Source organism: Cinclus cinclus, chromosome 17 (assembly GCF_963662255.1).
Source record: "Cinclus cinclus chromosome 17, bCinCin1.1, whole genome shotgun sequence".
Taxonomy (NCBI): Eukaryota; Metazoa; Chordata; class Aves; order Passeriformes; family Cinclidae; genus Cinclus; species Cinclus cinclus.
In genome coordinates this window covers 2,514,389-2,534,615 of record NC_085062.1, presented here as the reverse complement: position 1 = coordinate 2,534,615, position 20,227 = coordinate 2,514,389, and the positions used below count along the sequence as shown (strand labels likewise).

The 20,227-nt window shown below is 42.9% G+C and overlaps 1 protein-coding gene across 5 annotated transcripts in view; it reads right to left on the bottom strand.

Annotated features, from left to right (window-relative positions):
• PITPNM2 (phosphatidylinositol transfer protein membrane associated 2) overlaps positions 1–19,934 on the bottom strand; it is a 60,161-nt gene extending 40,227 nt beyond the window's left edge. For all 5 annotated transcript variants that reach the window (XM_062504353.1, XM_062504354.1, XM_062504356.1 and 2 more), the window contains exons 1-4: positions 19,359–19,934; positions 4,997–5,211; positions 3,742–3,863; positions 2,184–2,417 (exon numbers count right to left, since the gene is read on the bottom strand). In XM_062504353.1, the coding sequence (XP_062360337.1) occupies positions 2,184–2,417; positions 3,742–3,863; positions 4,997–5,211; positions 19,359–19,436 (649 nt within the window). In that variant the 5' untranslated portion in view covers positions 19,437–19,934. The remainder of the gene's footprint in view (positions 1–2,183; positions 2,418–3,741; positions 3,864–4,996; positions 5,212–19,358) is intronic.
• Between the last annotated feature and the right edge of the window lie 293 nt (positions 19,935–20,227).

Here is a 20,227-nt window from a genome sequence, read left to right as displayed (position 1 = left end):
CCAATTAAACTTAAGATCTATGGGAAAGGAGTAAAAAAGCATACAAATATTACAGCCAAGTAGACTAATAGCCCACAATCACAATTTTAGTCTGTGTCTCAGGCTGTCAAAGCACTGAGTAACTGTCCAATTAGTCATGGGAAAGAATGGCTGCTGCACTCAGTACGAGTGAGAATGTTTCAACACCGTCCCCCAGAGTTCCTCCCTCTGTGCTCAGCAGCCCTTCCACATCATACAAGCCATCCATCACTTACCTCAGACCTGCTCTTTTTTCAACCCATTCTCTAATTTTAGTTTGCTCCACTAAGCATTGTTCCTCATTGGGCAGAGTTTGGATCCTGCTGTTTGTTTCCTTGCTGACTTGGTGACCCTCAACAGAGTGAGCTAATTCCCCAAGAAATAAATTTGCCCGAGTTGGGAACAGAGGAACCAGGAGGAAAATGCCAAGGAAGAAGGGGCTGACCCACCACATCATCTCTGGCTCCTGGGAGCTTGGCTCACCGTCACTACACAATGCACAAAGGTCTCCATCTGTTTTTGGCTACCAGCTGAAAGCCCCACAAGGGGATGTACATCTAAGCCTGGTCAGTCCTGTTGTAACCACACTTTCCAATTTAAACATCCTCATACGTTGCTGGCTTTGGTGCAAATGCTGTGGCACTTTGCCCACTCATGGCTTCCCCATGGCTATCCCAGGGCAGGGGGAGGCCACACAGCTCCTGCAGATACCCCAAGCTTTTACTTTCACTTTTCCTTCACTCTACTTTGTCTTGCCTAAAAGACTTTCCTGATTTTATGCATCTTAACCACTTGGAAAAACACTATTTGCCATCTTTATAACAGGTTGGAAAAGCTTTTGAAAGGCAGACAATGAGCTGGCTCTGCTCTCTGCAAAGCCTCAATCAAGAGGGAAATGGCAGGCAATCTTTCACGGAATACAAAAGCAATGTTTCTAAGGGACCAAGTTAATCTATGCCAAACACCTCTGAACAACTGGAAGAGTCACGTGCTCCTTTTTCATTTAACAGATACAATGGAGTTGTTATTCTGCCTCCCTGTTTTCCAGCATACACTAAATTAACCCATGTCACCCAAACACCAAGGGAGTTCAGTGCAGAGAGGCACTTGTAACAGTCTACTGCAGGAAAAACTTCCATCCCTGCCTAAAGAAAAGCAAAGGAGCTGTGAGAAAACCACATGTGAGCATTCAGAAAAGTTGTATGCTCTTCTCCACTGCTCTATCAGTGTTTTTCATATTGGCTCTCAGGAGCACAGTGTGACCGCAAAGAGCTTCAAAATTACTTATGCTAGAATCCAGCACTTCATGAAGACTTGCACATCAAAAGCAGAATTGTAGAGGTCATACAGGAGGATTTGCAGTGCACAGGAAGGTGATAGCATCCTCTACAAAGCTTTTCTCTTTGGCATTTTCTTTGCCAGAGGACAGCCAGAGCTCTGCCCTTTCAGATGGGAATGCTCCTTGAAAACACTATGTAAGTCTTCCACTCGTCATTTGTGGCAAGGCTCAGAAACTGTATCATGTGTTTTATAGATTTTCTGCAAAGAACAAATTACTGCCAGCACTGCCACCACCTGTACTGCCTCCACTTAGTTACTCCCAGGCACATCCAATTCCTCCTTGAAAGCCCTGACCTAAGAATGATGCATCCATCAAAGAAGGACATATAGTCACAACTCAGAGCCACACAGAGACCCAGCAGCCCCATCACACAAGGCAGGTAGAAACTAGGGATGCTCCAGGGAGTGGTTTTCTGGAACCACTCTGGACACTGAAGTGAAACTTATTTCTTTAGGCAGCCCTTCAGGATGGATTTTGGTCACAATAAAAAAGACTGACAGAGTTTAAAAATTATCTGGCAAGTTTATCTTAAAAAAAAAAAGAAACAAGAAAAAAATTAGAGGAGAATGCAAGATCTTGCCTACACGGGACTTGAAATCTTTAAACTTTTTCAGTGGATACACGTGGTTTGGATTTGTACATACCATGATTATAAGTGACAGAATAACAGGACTTTTTTCTGAGCTGACCCACAGAGTCATCAGATCTGAGAACCTCTTCACAGACATCTCTTGGGGTGTGATGCATTGCACAGACCTCACCTTCACGTTTCAATTCAGTGCAAACATTAAGGAGTGAACTCTGCAAGACCATAAATGCTCACCAACATCGTGGATAAAGCGCTCGATTTTCGACTGCATCCCCCAGTATCGGAACTCCACTTTACACAGTTTATATGCACACATGATGGGGTATTTCCCAGGGTTGTTCTTGTACTCTTGAATCCAATCTTCTGAGAGGGGCCCTCTTTTAGTCTTCACTGATTTATACAGCTTTGGATCCTCCTCAGCTTTGTACTCATGGGGAGGGATAGGATCTTTAACAATATCAATAGGATCTATAGAAAGAGAAGAAAACCAGTTAGATGCTTCCTTTTCCTGAGCAAAACAAGAAAATGTCATTTTCCATGAGTTATTTCTGTTTTAGTTAAGTACCAGAAGCATTACAGCATTTAGTTTCTTTTTACTTACACTTAAACAACTGATATTTAAATTGTTTATACACTGCTGCTGGGCAGAGATCAGCTCTGCCAGAGGAATGAGCACACACAGTTCCAGAAAACAGAGGCTTTGCTGCAAACAGATGTTTTTGCCCACAGTAACTGCAGATCCACAGCACTCTGGCAGCTCTGCACACTCCGTCTTTCCAGCTCCACACAGATCTGTTGCACATTTCACCTTCCAGCTTTTCTAATATCACTCAGCACTGCAGTTGTCTCAGCCAAGATAGTTAAATACACCTGCCCTACTATGGAATAGAATTGCTTATGGAACATCTCATCTTTGGATCCATCAGAGGAGGGGACTGGGAACTCCTCATCTGCTATTGTTAGACCAGATGTACTGTGGAAAGCAGAAAGGTTAACTGAAGTCCTGATTAACAATCCAACAATGAAGAAGTGGAAACTGCAGCAGGAGTGGAGTGAATGAATGTATTTTAAAGACCTGCAGCCCCCAGAGCTCAGCAGAAGCATCTGAAGTTTGGATTGAACGGCAGGATCACACTTCCCAAGAAGTGACAGCTCTGTGACACCTCTCATTGCAGTGGTGGGACTTGAGTCTGCTCAGCAATGAAAGCCTGGTCAGACAGGCCCAGGAATGAGGACAGTTGAAGTGAAACAGAAAAGTACTCTTGAAATACTTTTGCCTTTTCTCATTAATTCCTTACATTAACTCAGTCTTCTAAAGACAGCTGTGAAGCAAGTGTTAACCTGTGTGAGGGCAAGACTAAAAGGAGAGGGAACAAAAATTAAATGCACCTTCATGCTTGAAAAATGCAGCTAGAAATAATTTTCATATACATGAAGGAGCCACACAAATAAGCAGCAATATTTTCACAATTATGCACCTCTTTTTTTCCTCTCCTGTGGAAAGGAAAATTACCCCCAAATTCATCAGATGTCTTACTCCTCTTGGGAGCTGCATAAATAAGATGGAAAAGCTTAAATTTACAGATGGGGGATCCAAATTATTTCCATAGAATTTACATCAAGCCTAGAAGACAATTCTGATATCCTCACCCTTCTTGTTCTAACCTTCAGTGACACTGACAGGGGTGCAGGTGTATTTTTAGGGAAGATGGAAAGACAGGTGGACATACCAAGAAAAAAAAAAAAAGAAAGAGACAAAACAGGAAAGAAGTAGAGGAAAAAGGCTATTCACCTAAAATGGTTTGTCTTTTTTCAGCAGCAGAAAGGTTGAATACATTGTTATGGTCTCCTGGGTCAGTTTTGTAGTACGTCTCAATATCAATAGAGAACTTCTCCACAAAAGGACACGTGTACCTGGGAGCCAGAACAACACAGCTTAGAGTAAATCAGCCTCAAATCCCAGCCAGCCTTCTAATCATGTTTTCCTTCAGATATGCTTAAAATACCAAATAGAGATTGTTCTTTAATAACTTCATAGGACAGGAGCTCACCAGTTTTCAGCAAGGAGATAAATTTTGGACCCACTATATTAAAAAGTTGTGACAAAGGTGCTAATACAAGGACATCCTGGAAATGCACCTGTGCAAGGAGAAAAGCAAAGCTCCTGCCTGGAACCTATGGCAGAATAAAATATGAACTAGTTCTGTGCAGCACAGGTTTCCTGGCCAACTGATTGACTCATAGGCATATCGAGAGAAGAGATAAAAACTGACTGGAAGTGAACTTTAATCACTTAAAAGTCAAGCAGTTCCATTATATTGAGTCACAGGCAACAGCCCATATGCAAACACTGACTCCCCACCTTCCCAGGATTGATGTTACTTGCAGAGACCAGCTAAAACAGAACCAGGAAATTTTTCTAGATTTTTCATAAAAACCAAAAATACCCATAAAAGCCTTTTTAGTGTGCAAGATGACAGGAATATCAGATTTGTAAATCTGAAAAAGAGCAAATGCTCTAAACTGGAGTAACTGCCACAAAGGTTGTTTATTCCAGGGTATCTGAAGTCCTCCCTGACAAAATCAGATGAAACAAGGAGGTCCCAGAGGGCAGTTAAATGACAGTTCCCAGAAAAGAAGCGCTGTGGTTATTTATTCATTTATTTATTAAGATTTTTCTTTCCCCTGTACAAATGCATCCTGTCTTCCCTGACAGGATTCAGCTTGACATCTGTCCCAGAACCATGCACATTTATAATTTCCCTGAGTTTGCAGAGATCTGTTAAGCAGAACAGTGCAGGATACAAGACTGAACAATAACCATTCACTATCCCCAAGCTTTGACAGACAAAACAGCTCCACATTTTACAGCAAAGAGCCACAAATTCCCAGGTAGGTGTGCAGCCAGCCCAGGGAAACTCCCGAGATCCAGCACTGCACAGGAATTTTAGGACTCGACCCCGGCTGCTCTGCAATTATGCATTACTGGAGAGGGAAATGGCACTGCTTTAACACAGCACAGCTGTGGATGTTTTGCCCAGTTTCACCTTGTCCTCGTGTAAGGATAAGCGTTCCAGGATTCCTCCTCGACGCGCAGAGCTGCCTTGGGCAGTATGGAGCGGAACCAGCTGGGGATGTGCATCCCGATGTGGTAAACCTTGTGAGTGTACTGCCCACTGCCCCCCGGGCCATCCACGTAGGGCCTGTTCTCCAGGATCTCCACTCCACTGCCTTCCCCACATGTCTCCTCTCTGCTCTTTTTCTGAAAGGAAAATAGATCACAAATACGTCATAAAAATGTTCATTTTCCAGGGTATTGTACACGGACCTGGACACTGGGGATGGTTTCCAGGACTCCTTTTGAGCACAGCAGTGCTGTAGCAGCATCCTAGCACTAAGATTACCAAACCTAGAGATTATAAAGGCAACATTTAGAACCTCATCCGGCCAACACAGAGATTTGATTTATCTGGGACCCTGAAAATATTTCCATTCGGATGCTCGGTTTGAACGGAGATGTAATGACACCTCAATTCCTGCTCCTGGAACAGGTAACACATCCCACCCCAACCCTTAGCTCCAGGTACCACCCAACATCACAAAAACCTTTTGCATCAGCAGACAACACAGCCAAGGGGAGTCTGTCCAACCTGGCACATCCCCGTGGTGATGTGCCAGTGTGAAGAATCACACACATTCCTTGAGCAGAGCATCCCAGGCTGGACACCAGGAAGAATTTCTTGACTGGAAGAGTGGTCAGGCACTGGAGCCACCACTCCTGGAAGCATTCAAGAAATGACTGTGTGCAGCACTCAGTGCTCTGGTTGAGTTGACAAGTCAGGAGTCAGTCACAGTTTGGACTGGATGATCTCAGAGGTCTTTTCCAACCTCAATGATTCCATGATCACAGTGATAAAGACTATTTTATGACCTACACCCACAGGATTTGGGAGTTTGTTGCAATTGATCTGGCCCAGCAGCAGCTCTCTAAGAACAGACTGGAGACTTTGCTCTGCTAATTAAGATATTTAAAAGAAACAACCCAAGTTGTTTTGCCAGAATGATCACTGCACTCCCTGGCAGCCTCTGCATTTTGGCTTATGTGTAGGACTGTCCTTCAATGAGAAACCTGGCAAAAATTCCCTCAATAAAAAATACTAATTTCAGTGCTTCTAAGATGAGCTAGAGGCAAACCAAATATTTATTATTTTTTCACACATTTCAGCAGATTGGATCATGTATAACCTTCATCATTTCCAAACAACAGATTCATTGTTAGCATTTTGAGATTATTGTTTGCATTTAAGAGCACAGTACTTTGGAAATTAAGGAGGAAAAAAAGGAATTTTATACCAAGAATCAACTGTGAAGCATAACACAATAACAATTCCTCATTTTTGGCATATAAACAATTCAAAGGATAACATGGTTTAACAGAAAATTATTAATAAAATGCAAGAGATCAACTTCTTATCTTTTGAGGACAGGATGTTAAGCCAACAGAGCTGTTCAGAAGTAAATAGCCCTGTTTATAAAGAGCTCTCAAGTGATTTTAAATTTAAACAGCTGTAACTGACAAACCTAAATAACTGACAATCTGAAGAATCACTTTTTCCTACCCCACAAACTTCAATAGGAAAAAACCCCAGAAAAACAGAAAAGTAATTTTTTACAGTTTATTTCTAACACTCAGCTGGCAGTTCATTAAAGCACACATCCTCTTCTAACAAACTACTGTCTTTCAGTTCTTATATAAGCACCGACCAAGTCCTGTACAAATATTTATGACAATAACATTAAATAATCTTGATGACCCCAAAATCTGGTTAATTCAAAGGTCTCAGAAAAGGCAGCAACCCAGCCAGCACAGAATAACTGCACAGCATCTGCTCTGAATGGCTGACACAAATTATAGAGATTTAGAGTTTTATTATAAGGCAGAAGCACATGGAAATCATAAGCAGAGGGAAAATGAGTTTTCTTCATGCCAAGTTATTCAGAACTCCCTTCTAGATTGCACAGTTACAGCCATTCTGCAAGTCCTCATTTGAGACCAAAACCCACAGAGGGATTTTACCCATTAACACTACCATTCCCCATTTCACTTTTCCCCATTCAGCCAGTTTTAACAAAAACTTCTCTGCATGGAGATGAGCTGCCTGGTTCTCACCCTGCAGCTGGAACCCTGGAGAACCCACAATACTGGTGAAAGTCAGTTTGCATCCCACTTCTGAATTGTGGTTATTTTATTCACTTCTATGCAGCTGCAGCAGACTGCAAACCCTGTTCTGGGAGCAAGGTATGCTTCCTCCTCCAGCCTTTCCAGATGACCAACTCCAGCCCACAGCCTTTGTCACCCAGTTACAAACCTTAAGCAAATTTTGGCCCTTCAAAGCCCTTATACTTGTCTCTTATCCAGGTAAGATATGACAAGGGCAGCAAGAACATTTTCTCAGATGAATGTGAAATAAGAGCTGTAGCTCTGCTGACAAAAAATAAAATAAATCAAAGATTATATCCCAAACTATCTTTAGAGACAGAACTTTTGAGTCAGGCCAAATTTATACTCATAACACACCACACTGTTGGGAAGGATAGTATGATCAAAGAGAAACTCCCCAGGATAAGCCCACACAAAGCTGCTTCCCAGCCCTCCAGGCTCTCACACTTAGCAGTTGGCTTCTGGAGAAGACAACAAGCCACAGTGAAGTAAGGAAGGGCCAAGAGTAAGGAGAGATGGTGAACAGTGCAATTACTGACCAGTCAGAAAGACAAAGTATGTTTCCCATATAATAAAAATAAAGACTTTAGCCACTCGCACTTGAGAGACCAGGATGGTACTCTGGGTGTAAGTGGTGTTGTGTAAGTGAAGCACTTGTGGGAGTCAAGAGCAATTTGCTCTGCAGCCATGCAGCCTCTTCATGCCTACTGTGCCTGAGCTATAGCCTGGACAGGGCTTGTCACAAGGAAGTGGTCTGTAAACAGCAATTAAAAAAATAACCCTCAATTAGGAAAATGTTTGGCCTGAGAAGTGTGTGGCAGGTCCTCTCCAAGGAATATCTGCTGGAGGTGCTGATGTGCAGGCACTTGAGGGTCAGCCTCAGAGGTTTCAGCCTCAGAGAGAAGTAGAGACTTTATTTAGCACATTACCTGGGTCATTGCTACTACTGACACAGCATCTTCCCACTCTACAAATATCTGAGGAATGGTCCCCAACAAAATCAAAGAGTAGCTAACAGCCTTTATATGCAGGTTATCTAACCCACAATCACAGTAAACCATCTTATATTGTATTACAAGAGGACATCCAGTCATCCCTTTCCAAGTCCCTTTCTTCTGCTGATGACACTCCATGTTCTGCACAGCCCCATCAATAGCTTTTCAGGACAGATGGTGACACAGATCCCTTCTAGCTAAAGTAATAGCATTAAATTACTCATAACAGGGAACCCAGAGAAGCAGATGCACCATGATTAGCAAGAATGCCAGTTACTTAAAGGCTTCTATTAAAATAAATCTCTTGGCACAGCAGCATAGCATGGGACACAGCACATGACCTTAGTGCAACAATCACAGATGAATAATTCCCATGAATATCAACCACTGGGCCAGCTTAACCCCATTTATCATCTGCCCTTCTCAACAGCAGACAAACAGCTGTAAACAGAGCCTTCCACAGGAAGGCTCATCAGTTCCCAGATCTTCCATGTTCTTTCCCAGTTAGAAATCTGTCTCCCCACCAGAACACACCCTGCAAAGCCTCAGTCCAGCAAATGACCTGGCCCAGGTGAACAGAACCAGGTGACTCAATGCAATTTGTTTTTCTAGTGGGGCACAGCTCCATAAAGGAATGATGGTTGATGGCAACAGAAACCTCCACAGCTCAAGGAGTCTCAGCACAGCTGAAGGAACAGCATTCCCAGAACAGGAATGCAGAATGCTGGATGAAACAGTTAGGCTTACTGGATCAGCTGGAGAAATACACAGGTCAGGCTGTGCGAATTAAGACTGCCTTGTAATGTTTTGCTTTTGGGGAATTAGAAGAAAAACAGCCCCATCAACCAACTCAGAACACCAAGAAGAATATTAATCTGAACCAGAGTCCTCCTTGTGTTCCTGCCCTGGAATCCAGCACAGGCTGCTCACAGGCTCAGGTCCACAAGCAGAGAATCTCTGCAAAGCCGACAGCAGCACTGAAAACAGCTCAGCTGCTTTAGCTTCTCCTGAAGCTGTCTGGTTTTATTTTAATTACTTTGAGCACTGCAATGGTCCTGCAGAGAACAGTAAGGATGGGGTAGGCTGCATGGTGATAATGGGTGATCCCAGCATGTTCTAGCTTTCAAAAATAGGTTAGAACTACACTCTCACCTTGTTTACCACTGATTATTGCTTACAGTACAACCTCTCAATCTAAGTAAGTGAGACAGTGATTACAGAAAGTTGGAATGCTTCAGCTTCCTGATGTTGCTCTTACTTCCCTTCAGCAGTGCAGTCACACTGTGCCACAAGACCCATGAGAGTTCTGATTTGAGATTACTCCAATTATGAAGACTGACAGCACCATGCTTGACAGACCTATCATCCATGGGTAAAGAAGACAAAAATCATTGTCTGCAAACAATAACCAGAAGATTTTTTGGGGTTATTTTCCTCCAGCTCCCATTTGGAAAGGGGGTATTTTGATAGTCTGGACAAAACTCTTCTGAGAGAATGCATTAAAATAACACTGCACTCTCAGGATTTTTTTAGTCCACTTAGACACAGATAGGGATATGAGAAGTTTCCAGCCAGCTGATGGTTTCAGTTAACAAGGACAGCAAAGACATCTCTGTAACCACAGAACAAGAACATGACAGCAAATATCCCCAGAGGACCCTGCTAACATACTTGCTCATATTGTTGTGGCAAGGGAGGCTGAGAAAACACATTCTCTATGACCAATTACTATCTTTTTATTGTTTTGAATGCTAAGGCTACCACAAACATCAATTAAGTCCCCAGAAACAGACCCTCCCTTTGGGAACCAGAGAAAGCATGAAGTGCCTCACACAATCCATCAGACCACAAAAATGCCTGAAGCTGCTTAGCAAGATGACTCCTGCTATCACTGGAGAGCTCTTAAGACCTGTTTTCACTAACCAGACCTGTTCTGTTCAGTTTTAGAAAGGAAGTGTAAAGGCACCTAAGGTATAAACAAAATTTAGGCTGGGGGAGAGGAATAAACTCTTTGTTCTCAATCTCTTCCATACGCTAAGGGAAAAATATTCCCAGCTATCTCCAGTTTACTATTATTTAGGCTGAGGGATATTTCACTCTTTGAATTGGTTTTCCAAAGTGGAATCTTCTTCCCACCACCAAGAGGCTTCCTTGCTATGCTTCAGCAGCTGCCCAGCAGCCATCCTCACTCCCACCTGCAGGTACCAGGTACTGAGGAGGTACCAGTGACACTGTGACTTGCATGTGGTAAACTTTAACAGAATAGCTGGGAGAGCTTATAAAAAAATCAGCCTGTTAGTCTCAGCCCTGTAATTTGGCTTATTGTGGCAATATCAGCAGTCAAGCTCCACAAACAAACCAGCACAAAATATGACAGCACATTCCAGCCACAGCTGCCAGAATTAAACAGCACCTAAAACCAGAAAGCCAATGATGGACACACTGGGAACCACTGGAAGGTCCTGGAAGTCATGCCTGGTTTCTACTTCACAGGTTTTCCCAGCACAGGATGGCTGCACATGGGTATCATGTCCAGGGAGGGTGTGTTTGCTCAGGGTGTATCCAATCTGCCGCCTGTGCTGCGGAATGACTCAGCTCTGGGTTCTGTTAACCACTCCTTCATGAGCATTTGAGCTGACATCTAATTCATTATGAGCAATCTGCTTTCACCACCAGCAACCTTCTGCCTGCTGATGCAGATATCTGATAGACCAGGCCCATTCATGGTCACTATTTACTGCAGGTAATCAAAACCTACGTCTTTGACTATGAAAACAAAATGCTGCGTTATCCTAAAAGCACCATAGTTTTATGCTTCACAACTTGTTCTTTTCTTTATGTGTGTGTCAAAGACCTGAAACACTCAATTAAAATCATATCACCATAACCAGAGCAATACCCGAGCAAAAAGCTTTGTTCCAAGTGAAAGAAGGAAGCAGAGAAGACAGAACTATTGCACTCTTAGAGAAGCCAAGATGCAGAACTTCTCATCGAAACCAACATAATTTTATCAGTGCACAGTGTTTTAAAAGCAAACAGGAAGCTATGGGAACTAAATTAAAAATAAAAATCACCCTTAACTGTTACTTAGGCAGGAGAGTGCTGAAGCACCACAGCACACACAACTTCTGGCTGTCAAAGGCTGTCAAAAACAGCTGAGTCCCCTCACGTTCAAGATCACGGAATCAACAAAAGAGCACCATTTTGTAGAAGGACAAAGTAACCTGAAGACACAGAGCTGCTGGCAGGGCTACATCCAGCACCCAGATCTTTGAATCCCCATTTCAGCCTCCTAACCATTTTGTGACAGAGCTCTGTGCTGGGCTGTAGTAGGGAACTTTATCAAAATGCATTAAAACAGTCCTCAAACAGGGAAGCTTCTCTACTCCTGTTTTGCAGGAGTTGAGAACAATCTTAATAGTTATATTAGAAAGACAACCTAAAAGGCAGGCAGGGGCTTACCTTTAATAATGGGAACCCTCTTATCCCAGGGATGGTTTCAACAGAACTTTTGAGCCCGCACTTAGTAAGTTCCAATCAGAAACAATTACATCAAGTTGGACTGGCAGTCCCTCAATCATAAAACTTCTAGGGACAGCAGGGGACTTAAAAGTTTTGCTCTTATCCCTCGAAGCAAGGCTCACTCTGACTCATCGTGCACAGTCAAGTCCAACCACAACAGGATTCCCCACTGTCCCCATAACACCATTCCTGCCCTGGGTTTGTTTACACCATGAGCACCACGTTATGCATTCAGGCAACTTTAAACTGCATCCTGTGTTTCCACGGCAACGGGAAGGGCTGCATCAGCAATCCCCTGGGTTAAGTCTGGGCCATCCTCAGTCAGGCTTGAGCTGCACTGAATCCTTGCTGGGAACAAGCCAGTGATGTCACCAGTAACCATGGTGCCCACAGCTGAGCCTCCCCTGTGCCCTTTGTGCTCCAACATGCATCCTTCACGCGTGACAATTACTTTAATCCAATTAGTGCTGTTAAAAACAACCGACAAAACATGAAGGGCCATGTCAATACTTATTTCGGGAAGGAAGGTTAGTTTGAGTCAACAAGATAACGATCAGAACACGGGGGTTTTACAATAGCACTTTGTGCCTCATTGCTCCAAACACACAGGAATGACCTGAAACCCTAGGGAGAGGGGAAAGAAATCTGTTCCTCATCAACGGCTTCATTAATAAAGGCAAAAAAGCAGCTGTTTTAAACATCCCCCTTGCAGGTTTGATCAAGGGCTGGGCGACCTGCAGTGCTTCATTCCAGCCTGGTCTGCCCTGTCCCCAAACACTGATGCCTCACCACCTGCACATAATTCTGATAGTGACAATAAGGTAGCTACTTACACAGGAAAACCTCTGTTTTCCCAATCCAGCACTGATCAGCTGCAACTTGCAGGAGAGTTCCCTTTTGGATCCTTCCCAGCTCTGCAGGGACACGCCACCTGATCACTCCTGCCTGTGGCAGGGATTTTATGGGTTGGGAATCTTCCCTCAAGTTTGCCAAGCAAGAATATGAACTACCAGACAGGCCTATAACCACCCTCAATGCTGCCTCCAAGGGGATGTCCAGCACACAAGGAGATGTCACCCAAGAAAGGTCTTTGTGTCAGACAGAGGCACTTGCAGAGCTGCACTAGCACAGCTGGGTGTGCAGGAGGCCCTGAGGAAAGGACCTCTCTCACCCAGACATGTGCACATTACCTGCACTGCATCCTCAGCACCATTGGCACCAGCACTCCTGGCTGCTTTGCTTGTAATGGAACAGGGTTTTGTTTTTTTTTTTTTTTTGTTTGGTTGGGGTTTTTTTCTTTTGTTTTGTTTTTGTTTTTGTTTTTTTAAAAAAAAGCCCTAAAAGCTGAAGGCAGGCAGGGCTGTCAGTGTCAGGCTCCTGCAAGGCAGAGCAGCAACACACACAGCATCACTTTGTATGAGTGTTGTAGGTACTGCATTATTTAGAATCAGGGCTAGATATTAATGAAGCTGCTTGTACAAAAACAGGATATTTTGGGGACAATCAAATGTGCAGGGTCATAAAAAATTTACAGCATTAAGAGAACCTTTCTCATGGCCACTCATTAATCACTTTGCCTTACAAAGACACCCAGTCACACTCCTTTAGAGTCAGGGCTGGGTGTGCCAGAGGCACATGAATTAGGGATCACTTTATTATGGAGACACCTCAAACTTGTTTACTCCACATGCCCCATCTTTCAAAATGTCTACTACACCTCCAGCTCAGTATTTCATCTACTCTAAGTATTTCCTTCCATGTCTTTAAACTGATTTTTCACTGCATTAACTATTCCACAGACAGTGTCTGTGAGAATTACTGTCCCTGGTTTAAAGGGAGGCAAAGCAAGTTGCCCATTACTATATTGTGAGTCAGAGACAATATTCAACTCAGAGTGCTCTGGATCAAGTCTAATCCTCTGACTACATCCCTTATACTTTAGGAACCCAACGCAATTGTTCACTAACAATAGGCTGTGTGCTAAAATACTGCAGGACTGCCTCAAAGAAATCCCCATAGTATTCCTAACACTTAATTCATTACTTGCCTTCAGGTATTCGAAAAAGGGAGAACCTAATCCTAGTCAAGATTTTTGTCCTTCCTTCATAAGAAAAAAAAAAAATACAGAAGGAAGAAGGGTTTTTGACAGCCAACAAGCTCAGTATAGTTGGCAATGCTGTGTCCTGTATTAAAATCAGTGCAAATCTGGGTGTCACTGTCACCCACGCAAATGAGACCCCAAGTCTGGTACTACCAAACATAACTGTACCACCCTTGTCCTTAAAACTAAACATCTGCAAATGCCTTACTCTCCTCCTCCAGGAGGATGCAAATCCTCACGACCACAAAGAAAAGGTTATGAAAACCATAGGAAGAAGAGAGAACACAGAAGCCACAGGTTTTAATGCTGTAGCACAGAAATCAAGGGATAAGCTTCAAACCAGGCTTTGCTTTCAGACTTGTGAGCCTTCCAGGGTCTCTGGAGCTGTCAGCGGCATCACCTGCTTTAAAACTGAAGCATAAATGTCTGTCTGTGCAGATGGCCAAGGCATCTGCATGCAGAACAAAAATAATCAGCCATCCAGTTCCTCAGTGTCCAGAGATGAAGGGTTAGTTTGCTTTCCCTCACTCAATCAATCCTTCACCATCTGCTGAGCCTGCTGGCAACTGCCAAGAAGAGCTGAGGGTTTAAGGGACACGACTCTTGCATCTGGGTATCACAACAGGGCCTCAAGAATTACCACCAGCATCAAGCAGAGTTTTAAGTCTGTTCTCAAAGGTGCTTCCTGAGAGCTACATGGAAAAGAAGGGGAAAGCAGGACAGTGCAGGCGTCTGGAAACTGAGATGATGGACAAACCAGGATCCTCCAGAAAGGAGGAAAGTGACTCAGGATACTCCATCAGCAATCAGGACAGGAGAGTACAGCGCACTGCAGATGCCTGGAACACACTTTGATTTTGCAGGGAAGGCAGTAAACGCAAAGCCCTGGAGGACAGTAGAGAAGAGGCTCATGTTAAAACATGAGAGAAGCCCTCATTTCCCAGGATCCTGCCTGAGTTCAGCAGGCAGTGTTGAGCAGATGGGTTATCTTCCATGCAGTGCCTCAATCAGGGCCAGAGGCCTTTCCCAGTCATGGACTCTCAAAGTGATGAATGACAAAGTATTAATGCTATTAACTTTAAAGGATGATGCAGCATCTTAAAATAAGTTTCATCCTCAAAAGGTAATCACTTGGTCCAGCAGAAGAATATTTTTAAAGCACACTATCTTTGGAGGAAGATCACAAATACCCAGAGAAATCCGTGTAGACAAAATGAGGACGAGAGTTATTTACAACAGACAAGAAGGCTGCACAGACTGATGTAAAAATAAGTTTTAATAACAAGAGGAATTTTCTTGTCTTATGAAAGGGTCAGAAGGGCAGCAGACTCTCGGAATCTCGTGGCATATGGAAGCACAGTAATGAACGTTATTAAGATGATAAAAGGACTGACCTTTGGCTAATAACATCCCAACAAACGCATTCAGGGCTCGTATTCCAAGCTTTTATGAAACAGAGACTTTACATTAATGTGCACATTGATTGTTTCTGGGGTGAGGAAGAGGAGGTGTACAGAAAGGAAGGCTCTCTGAACACACAGGGAAAGGATGCCAGTGTTCCAGAAAAGGACTGCTGCTGAGACAAAAATATGCAGGATTCAGGAGAGGAAGAATTAAGAGATCCTTTAATAAGATCTCTCTAATGTGTAACACAGATCCCTTTGTACCCAACAGGATTCACCTCACAGAGACTGAAACAGCACAGGCACACCTCAGATGTGGTGTGCACAGTCTGAGAAGACATCCAGGACAGAGTCCTTGGGTCAAAACTTCTGCAGGAAGAAACAAATCCCTAAAAATGGTTACAGTTGTTCCCTCCATAACTGGTTTGTGTTTCACAGAACTCATTCCAGTGCTCATCTCCAATTCCTTTCTGCTTACTTTCGGACAGCAGCCTACAGCTTCCCCAGATCAAACTACTCCCAGTCCCCCATGGACAAGTCTCCAGGCTGAGTTCATTGAGAAACTCTCACCCTTGGAAGCAGGGCTGGCTTTTTAAATGTGCACACAGATTTCAGGGAAAAGTTACATCAACAGAGGTACAAAGAGTGATTTCACTGTTTTGAAATATTTTGCCTGTTTTATGCACCAGAATAAAGCCAGGTCACAGCAGGAAGGAAGAATGCTGGTTCTTAGCTCAAACAGAAAAAATGAATATGTTTTAATTTTGACCTCAAAAGAGACAAAACTTCAGCAGTGATGCTAAAAGGCCTTGTGCCTGTGGAAAAGCTAAACCCTACTGCTCTGGAGCAAGGGCTCCCAACCTGGAGAGGCTGACAATGCTGCGTGAGAGGTTTCCCACGGAAGGATATTGAAAGTCTGAAATTTAATAGAGAAAAACAATTCAGTTCAGATCTGCTAGGCTTCAAGCAAGTCGAGGGTACATTAAGTCCTTGCCGTAATGTAAAATTAACTTATTTAGGGAAGAATTTAAGTGCTACTTAAAGTACTGAAACCACTGACTGTAGATAATATTTCAAAAGCCAGCAGAAAGCAACTTAGGAAACTTTTTGCTCTCTCACTTCACATTAAAAAAAAAAAAAAAAAAAAAAAAAAAAAAAAAAAAAAGCAAAGCAGCAGACCACTCATCTCAGTTTTCACAGGTTTATACACCAGCCTGGAGAACCTGTAGTTATAAGAGGCATTACAGAGCAACACGGGCATGCACACAGTGATTTATTGCATGTCTTGCCTGCCCAGTGGCGCAGAGAAGCAAGAGAGATGTGGATTATATACTGCACAATTTTAATTCTCCCTCCCAGTAAACACAGCAAATATGAGTACAGCCTGTTCCCATTTAATGGAAGGATCCTTTGCTATTTGGGAATGATGCTGCTTACATCAAATCTGGTGGAAAGTTTTGTTGAGACTTCTAAGAATAAGAAGGGTTTGCTCTCTCATGAAAACAGATGATTGATCCTTCCACTCCAAAGCAGAAGTCTACATGAAAATGCCTTTGGAAAAGTGATGACAATACTACAGCTTGAGTCTGAACATCCCTGCCCACATGGTTTTGAGGCACCACTTCCACCACAGGGCTCAGGGGAGAAGGGCCTTTTGGAAAACTTCCATTTGGACAATGATGAAGTGTAGGAAAATTTATATCTAGGGAAAAAAAAAAAAAGGCAGCTTTGCTCCAATTGGTTTGGAATTTAATGGGAATTTTTCACTTGTGAGTTCGAAAGTAAATGAGTGATCAACTTCGGGTATATGCCTGAGGCTCCCTAAAACCCTTGAGGAACAATCATGACATCTCCTTTTCCACTGCTGGAGGAGTGCTTCTCACAGGACCAGGCTGCCTGGTGCCTCCAGCAATAATGCCACCATTCCATACACAACAAATGTTTCAGAAATTAACCTTTTGCTTTTAAGAATCGCTCCTCAGGAACTACTTCAAAACATTCTGTTCTACATTTCAGCCACAGATTTCTCAGAAATGCCTCTTCGCTGCTTTGCACAGATATCTCAACTTGTTCCCGTAAGGGGGCTCAACATACAGAACTTAATTCTGTGGCCTCTTCAGGCATTTCAGAGGAAAAATAAAAGGGCAGACATGAAGCACTTTCTCATTCTCTGAAAACGACAAAGTCATGCTCCCCACTGCTCCTTCCCCAGTGCCTGTCTCAAAGACAAAACCTCCACTTTTAAATCAAACTGAAGAAAACATTTGATATCCTGGTCTAGGAAAAGGTAACATTGAAGCCAGCAGGAATCTTTCCACCAGTTTCAGGCAAAATTGAAGCAAATCACTACTAAACTACAAACTCTACCCTAAGTGGTCTTTGTTTTGTTATTGCTTTTTGGTTTTTTTTCAAATTAGAGCTGAAACTATCATTCTCAAGGAAAAGCAGTTTTCCTCTTGTGCAACTTGTACAAGTAACACAGCAAGCACTCCTCCAGCTTACCCAGACCTCAGGCTCCATGAAGTCTTCCTAGCTTAGCCTCCTGCTCCAGGAGGGTGGAGGGAGATCAGAAACCTGACTTGACACCTGATCTAAGAGGAAACCTTACTCTTGCTGCCTGTCAATGCAGCAGAAAACTAAAGCAGGGCTGGATGGCAATTTGGAGATGTAGTTTATCAGGCTGATGAACATCCTCTTTCAGGAGACCCTTGTGGCTTCTCATGTACTTTTGATGTGAAGATGGCCAAACTCCCTGTCAAGTAACAAAGCAGAACCCAATGTTCTGCATTAAGAAAACTAAAATCAGCAATTTAACTTCTGAGATCAAAAAGCAAATCTACCTCCCTGACCAAATCCTCCAGAATTCCCAAGAGGCCCCACAGACACTCCCCAATTAAGGATTCATTCTCTGTTTAATCAGGTGGGCTCCTCCTTCCTAATCAGATCACTCCCCCCTACGCTCTGCTGCTCACTGACAAGGTCTGCACAGATAATACTCTGCTGCCATCCACCAGCTCTTCATGCAAAGCAGCTGAGACAAATTAGGAAGACAAAGTTGTTAACAAAATAATTACACCAATATTCAAAGCAGATGCAGCATCAGGAAAAGGCACGGAAAAATGAAAAATGCTTACCTGTTTATGCCAAGATTTAAGTTAAACACACAAAGATGACACATTTGTGTCAGAAAATGGAATTTGAGCACTATTCCTGCAAAATACACACTATACATTCTTTTAACAGTCAAACCCAAGTGCATGAATCCTTAAGGAACACAGCTGGGTGGTCAGGAGAGAAATGGGGGACTTGTGCTTTTGCTTTGGTCTGAGGGGTTTGCTTTTTCCCCTTATTTTAGGTTTTAAGCCAAAGCAGATTTTTCTAGCACCACTTCACCCTGCTTCAGAAAGCAGAGTTCTGCAAACTCAATATTAGGTGAATGTTTTGCTGGATGAGCAAAATTACATTTTATTTAAAGTGTGGGACAATGAAATAACACTTCAGATTCATTTCCTTTTATAACTGTTCCTGGTTGGATTTCAAACACTGGGAGAATATGGGCACAGAGGATTTTAGTTACAAAAAACCCAACATTTTAATTAACTGCTTTACTGCAGACAGGGAATTCTGCAAAAATTCCCATCAGTATTCAGGAGCCATTAAAAATAATCTACATTTTATGCCTAAACTGATTAGTGTCTGTTTCATTGTGGTATATAAGCACAGATATATTACATTTAATTATTTTCCTCCCTTAATTCCAAGCTACACTTTTGGTTTACCCTCTCAAATTTATGTCAGACTGTTGCTTCCCAAGAAAAGAATAGAATTAGGTTTGCAACTGGAATTGCCATGACCAGAACCAGCACCCAGCTGGGAAGCAGTGGCTGTTTATGCCCTACAGCTTGATCCCTTCCAGTAGGTACCCACACACTTGGGCTGAGTGCTCCCACAGGAATTGGCTGTTTTTTCCCCAGGTAGATCAGACAGAGGTTCTCCAATTTAAGGAGAAGAGGAAGCAAGTCAGAAATTGAAGTTTGTGTTATCTTCCCCACTACTCCTTTATAAGCAAACAGCAACCCCCAAATTTAAAGCTTCTGATGCTGCAGCAATTGTCCCCCACCCCAGAGAGAGCCCCCAGAGCCCTGCAGGGAGCAGAACGTTCCTGACCTGTATCATGTAGAGCTGGGCGATGCGATATTCTTCCACGCTCATCGGAAGAGGAATACGATATTCCTTTATGAGCATTTTGGATACAAAAATCTCTCGTCCGCTCAGAAACACAATCCAAAAGCTTTTAGTAAAGGCTCCTTAAATAATGGCAAGGAAATGCATCGAGGATCCCTGAAACAGACAGAAAGGAGGGGGAGGAAAGAGAGAAGTGGTTATTTTCCATTCTTATGGCAGAACATCCTATTTAAGAAAAAAAAAAAAAAGCCAACAATGGGCAAACATTAATTTTTGTAATAACTATAAGCATAATAGCAGAGAGAAGAATCCCTGGAGTGCTACCAGACCTTTGATATCAAATTGAACAGAATCTTTCAAAGGAATTTTGATTTGCTTCAGGGGATGCCATCAAAGCTATTACCCTCCTGACCTTTGCCATCATATCAGACTTTCATATGCAACAGCATCTCCACAGAAGAGATGTGACAAAAGCTCCAAATGAATAGGCAGATCTGCTGCTGCCCACAATCTCCAGTGTCAGCAACACACCACAGATGCATCCTCCCAAAAGCATCAGGTTTTATCCTCTCAAATTCATTTAGCAGCAAGAAAGGCAATCATTTAACTTCCTCAGCCCTCAGTAACAACATGATGAAGAAAGACCTTTGTATTCAAAGAATAAAGACAGCAGAAATGTACTTTTCTTCCCTGCTTTATTCTGAATTCTAGTCTTGGTAGGACCCCTTCTTTTTGCACCTCCAAAACAGTCTGCTGGCAAGATCCTCCTGTCACTTCTGTCAATGTCAGGCTCATTTTTACACTCCCACTGCATGAGAATACAAAGATCAAACTGCAACAGAGAAAAATCC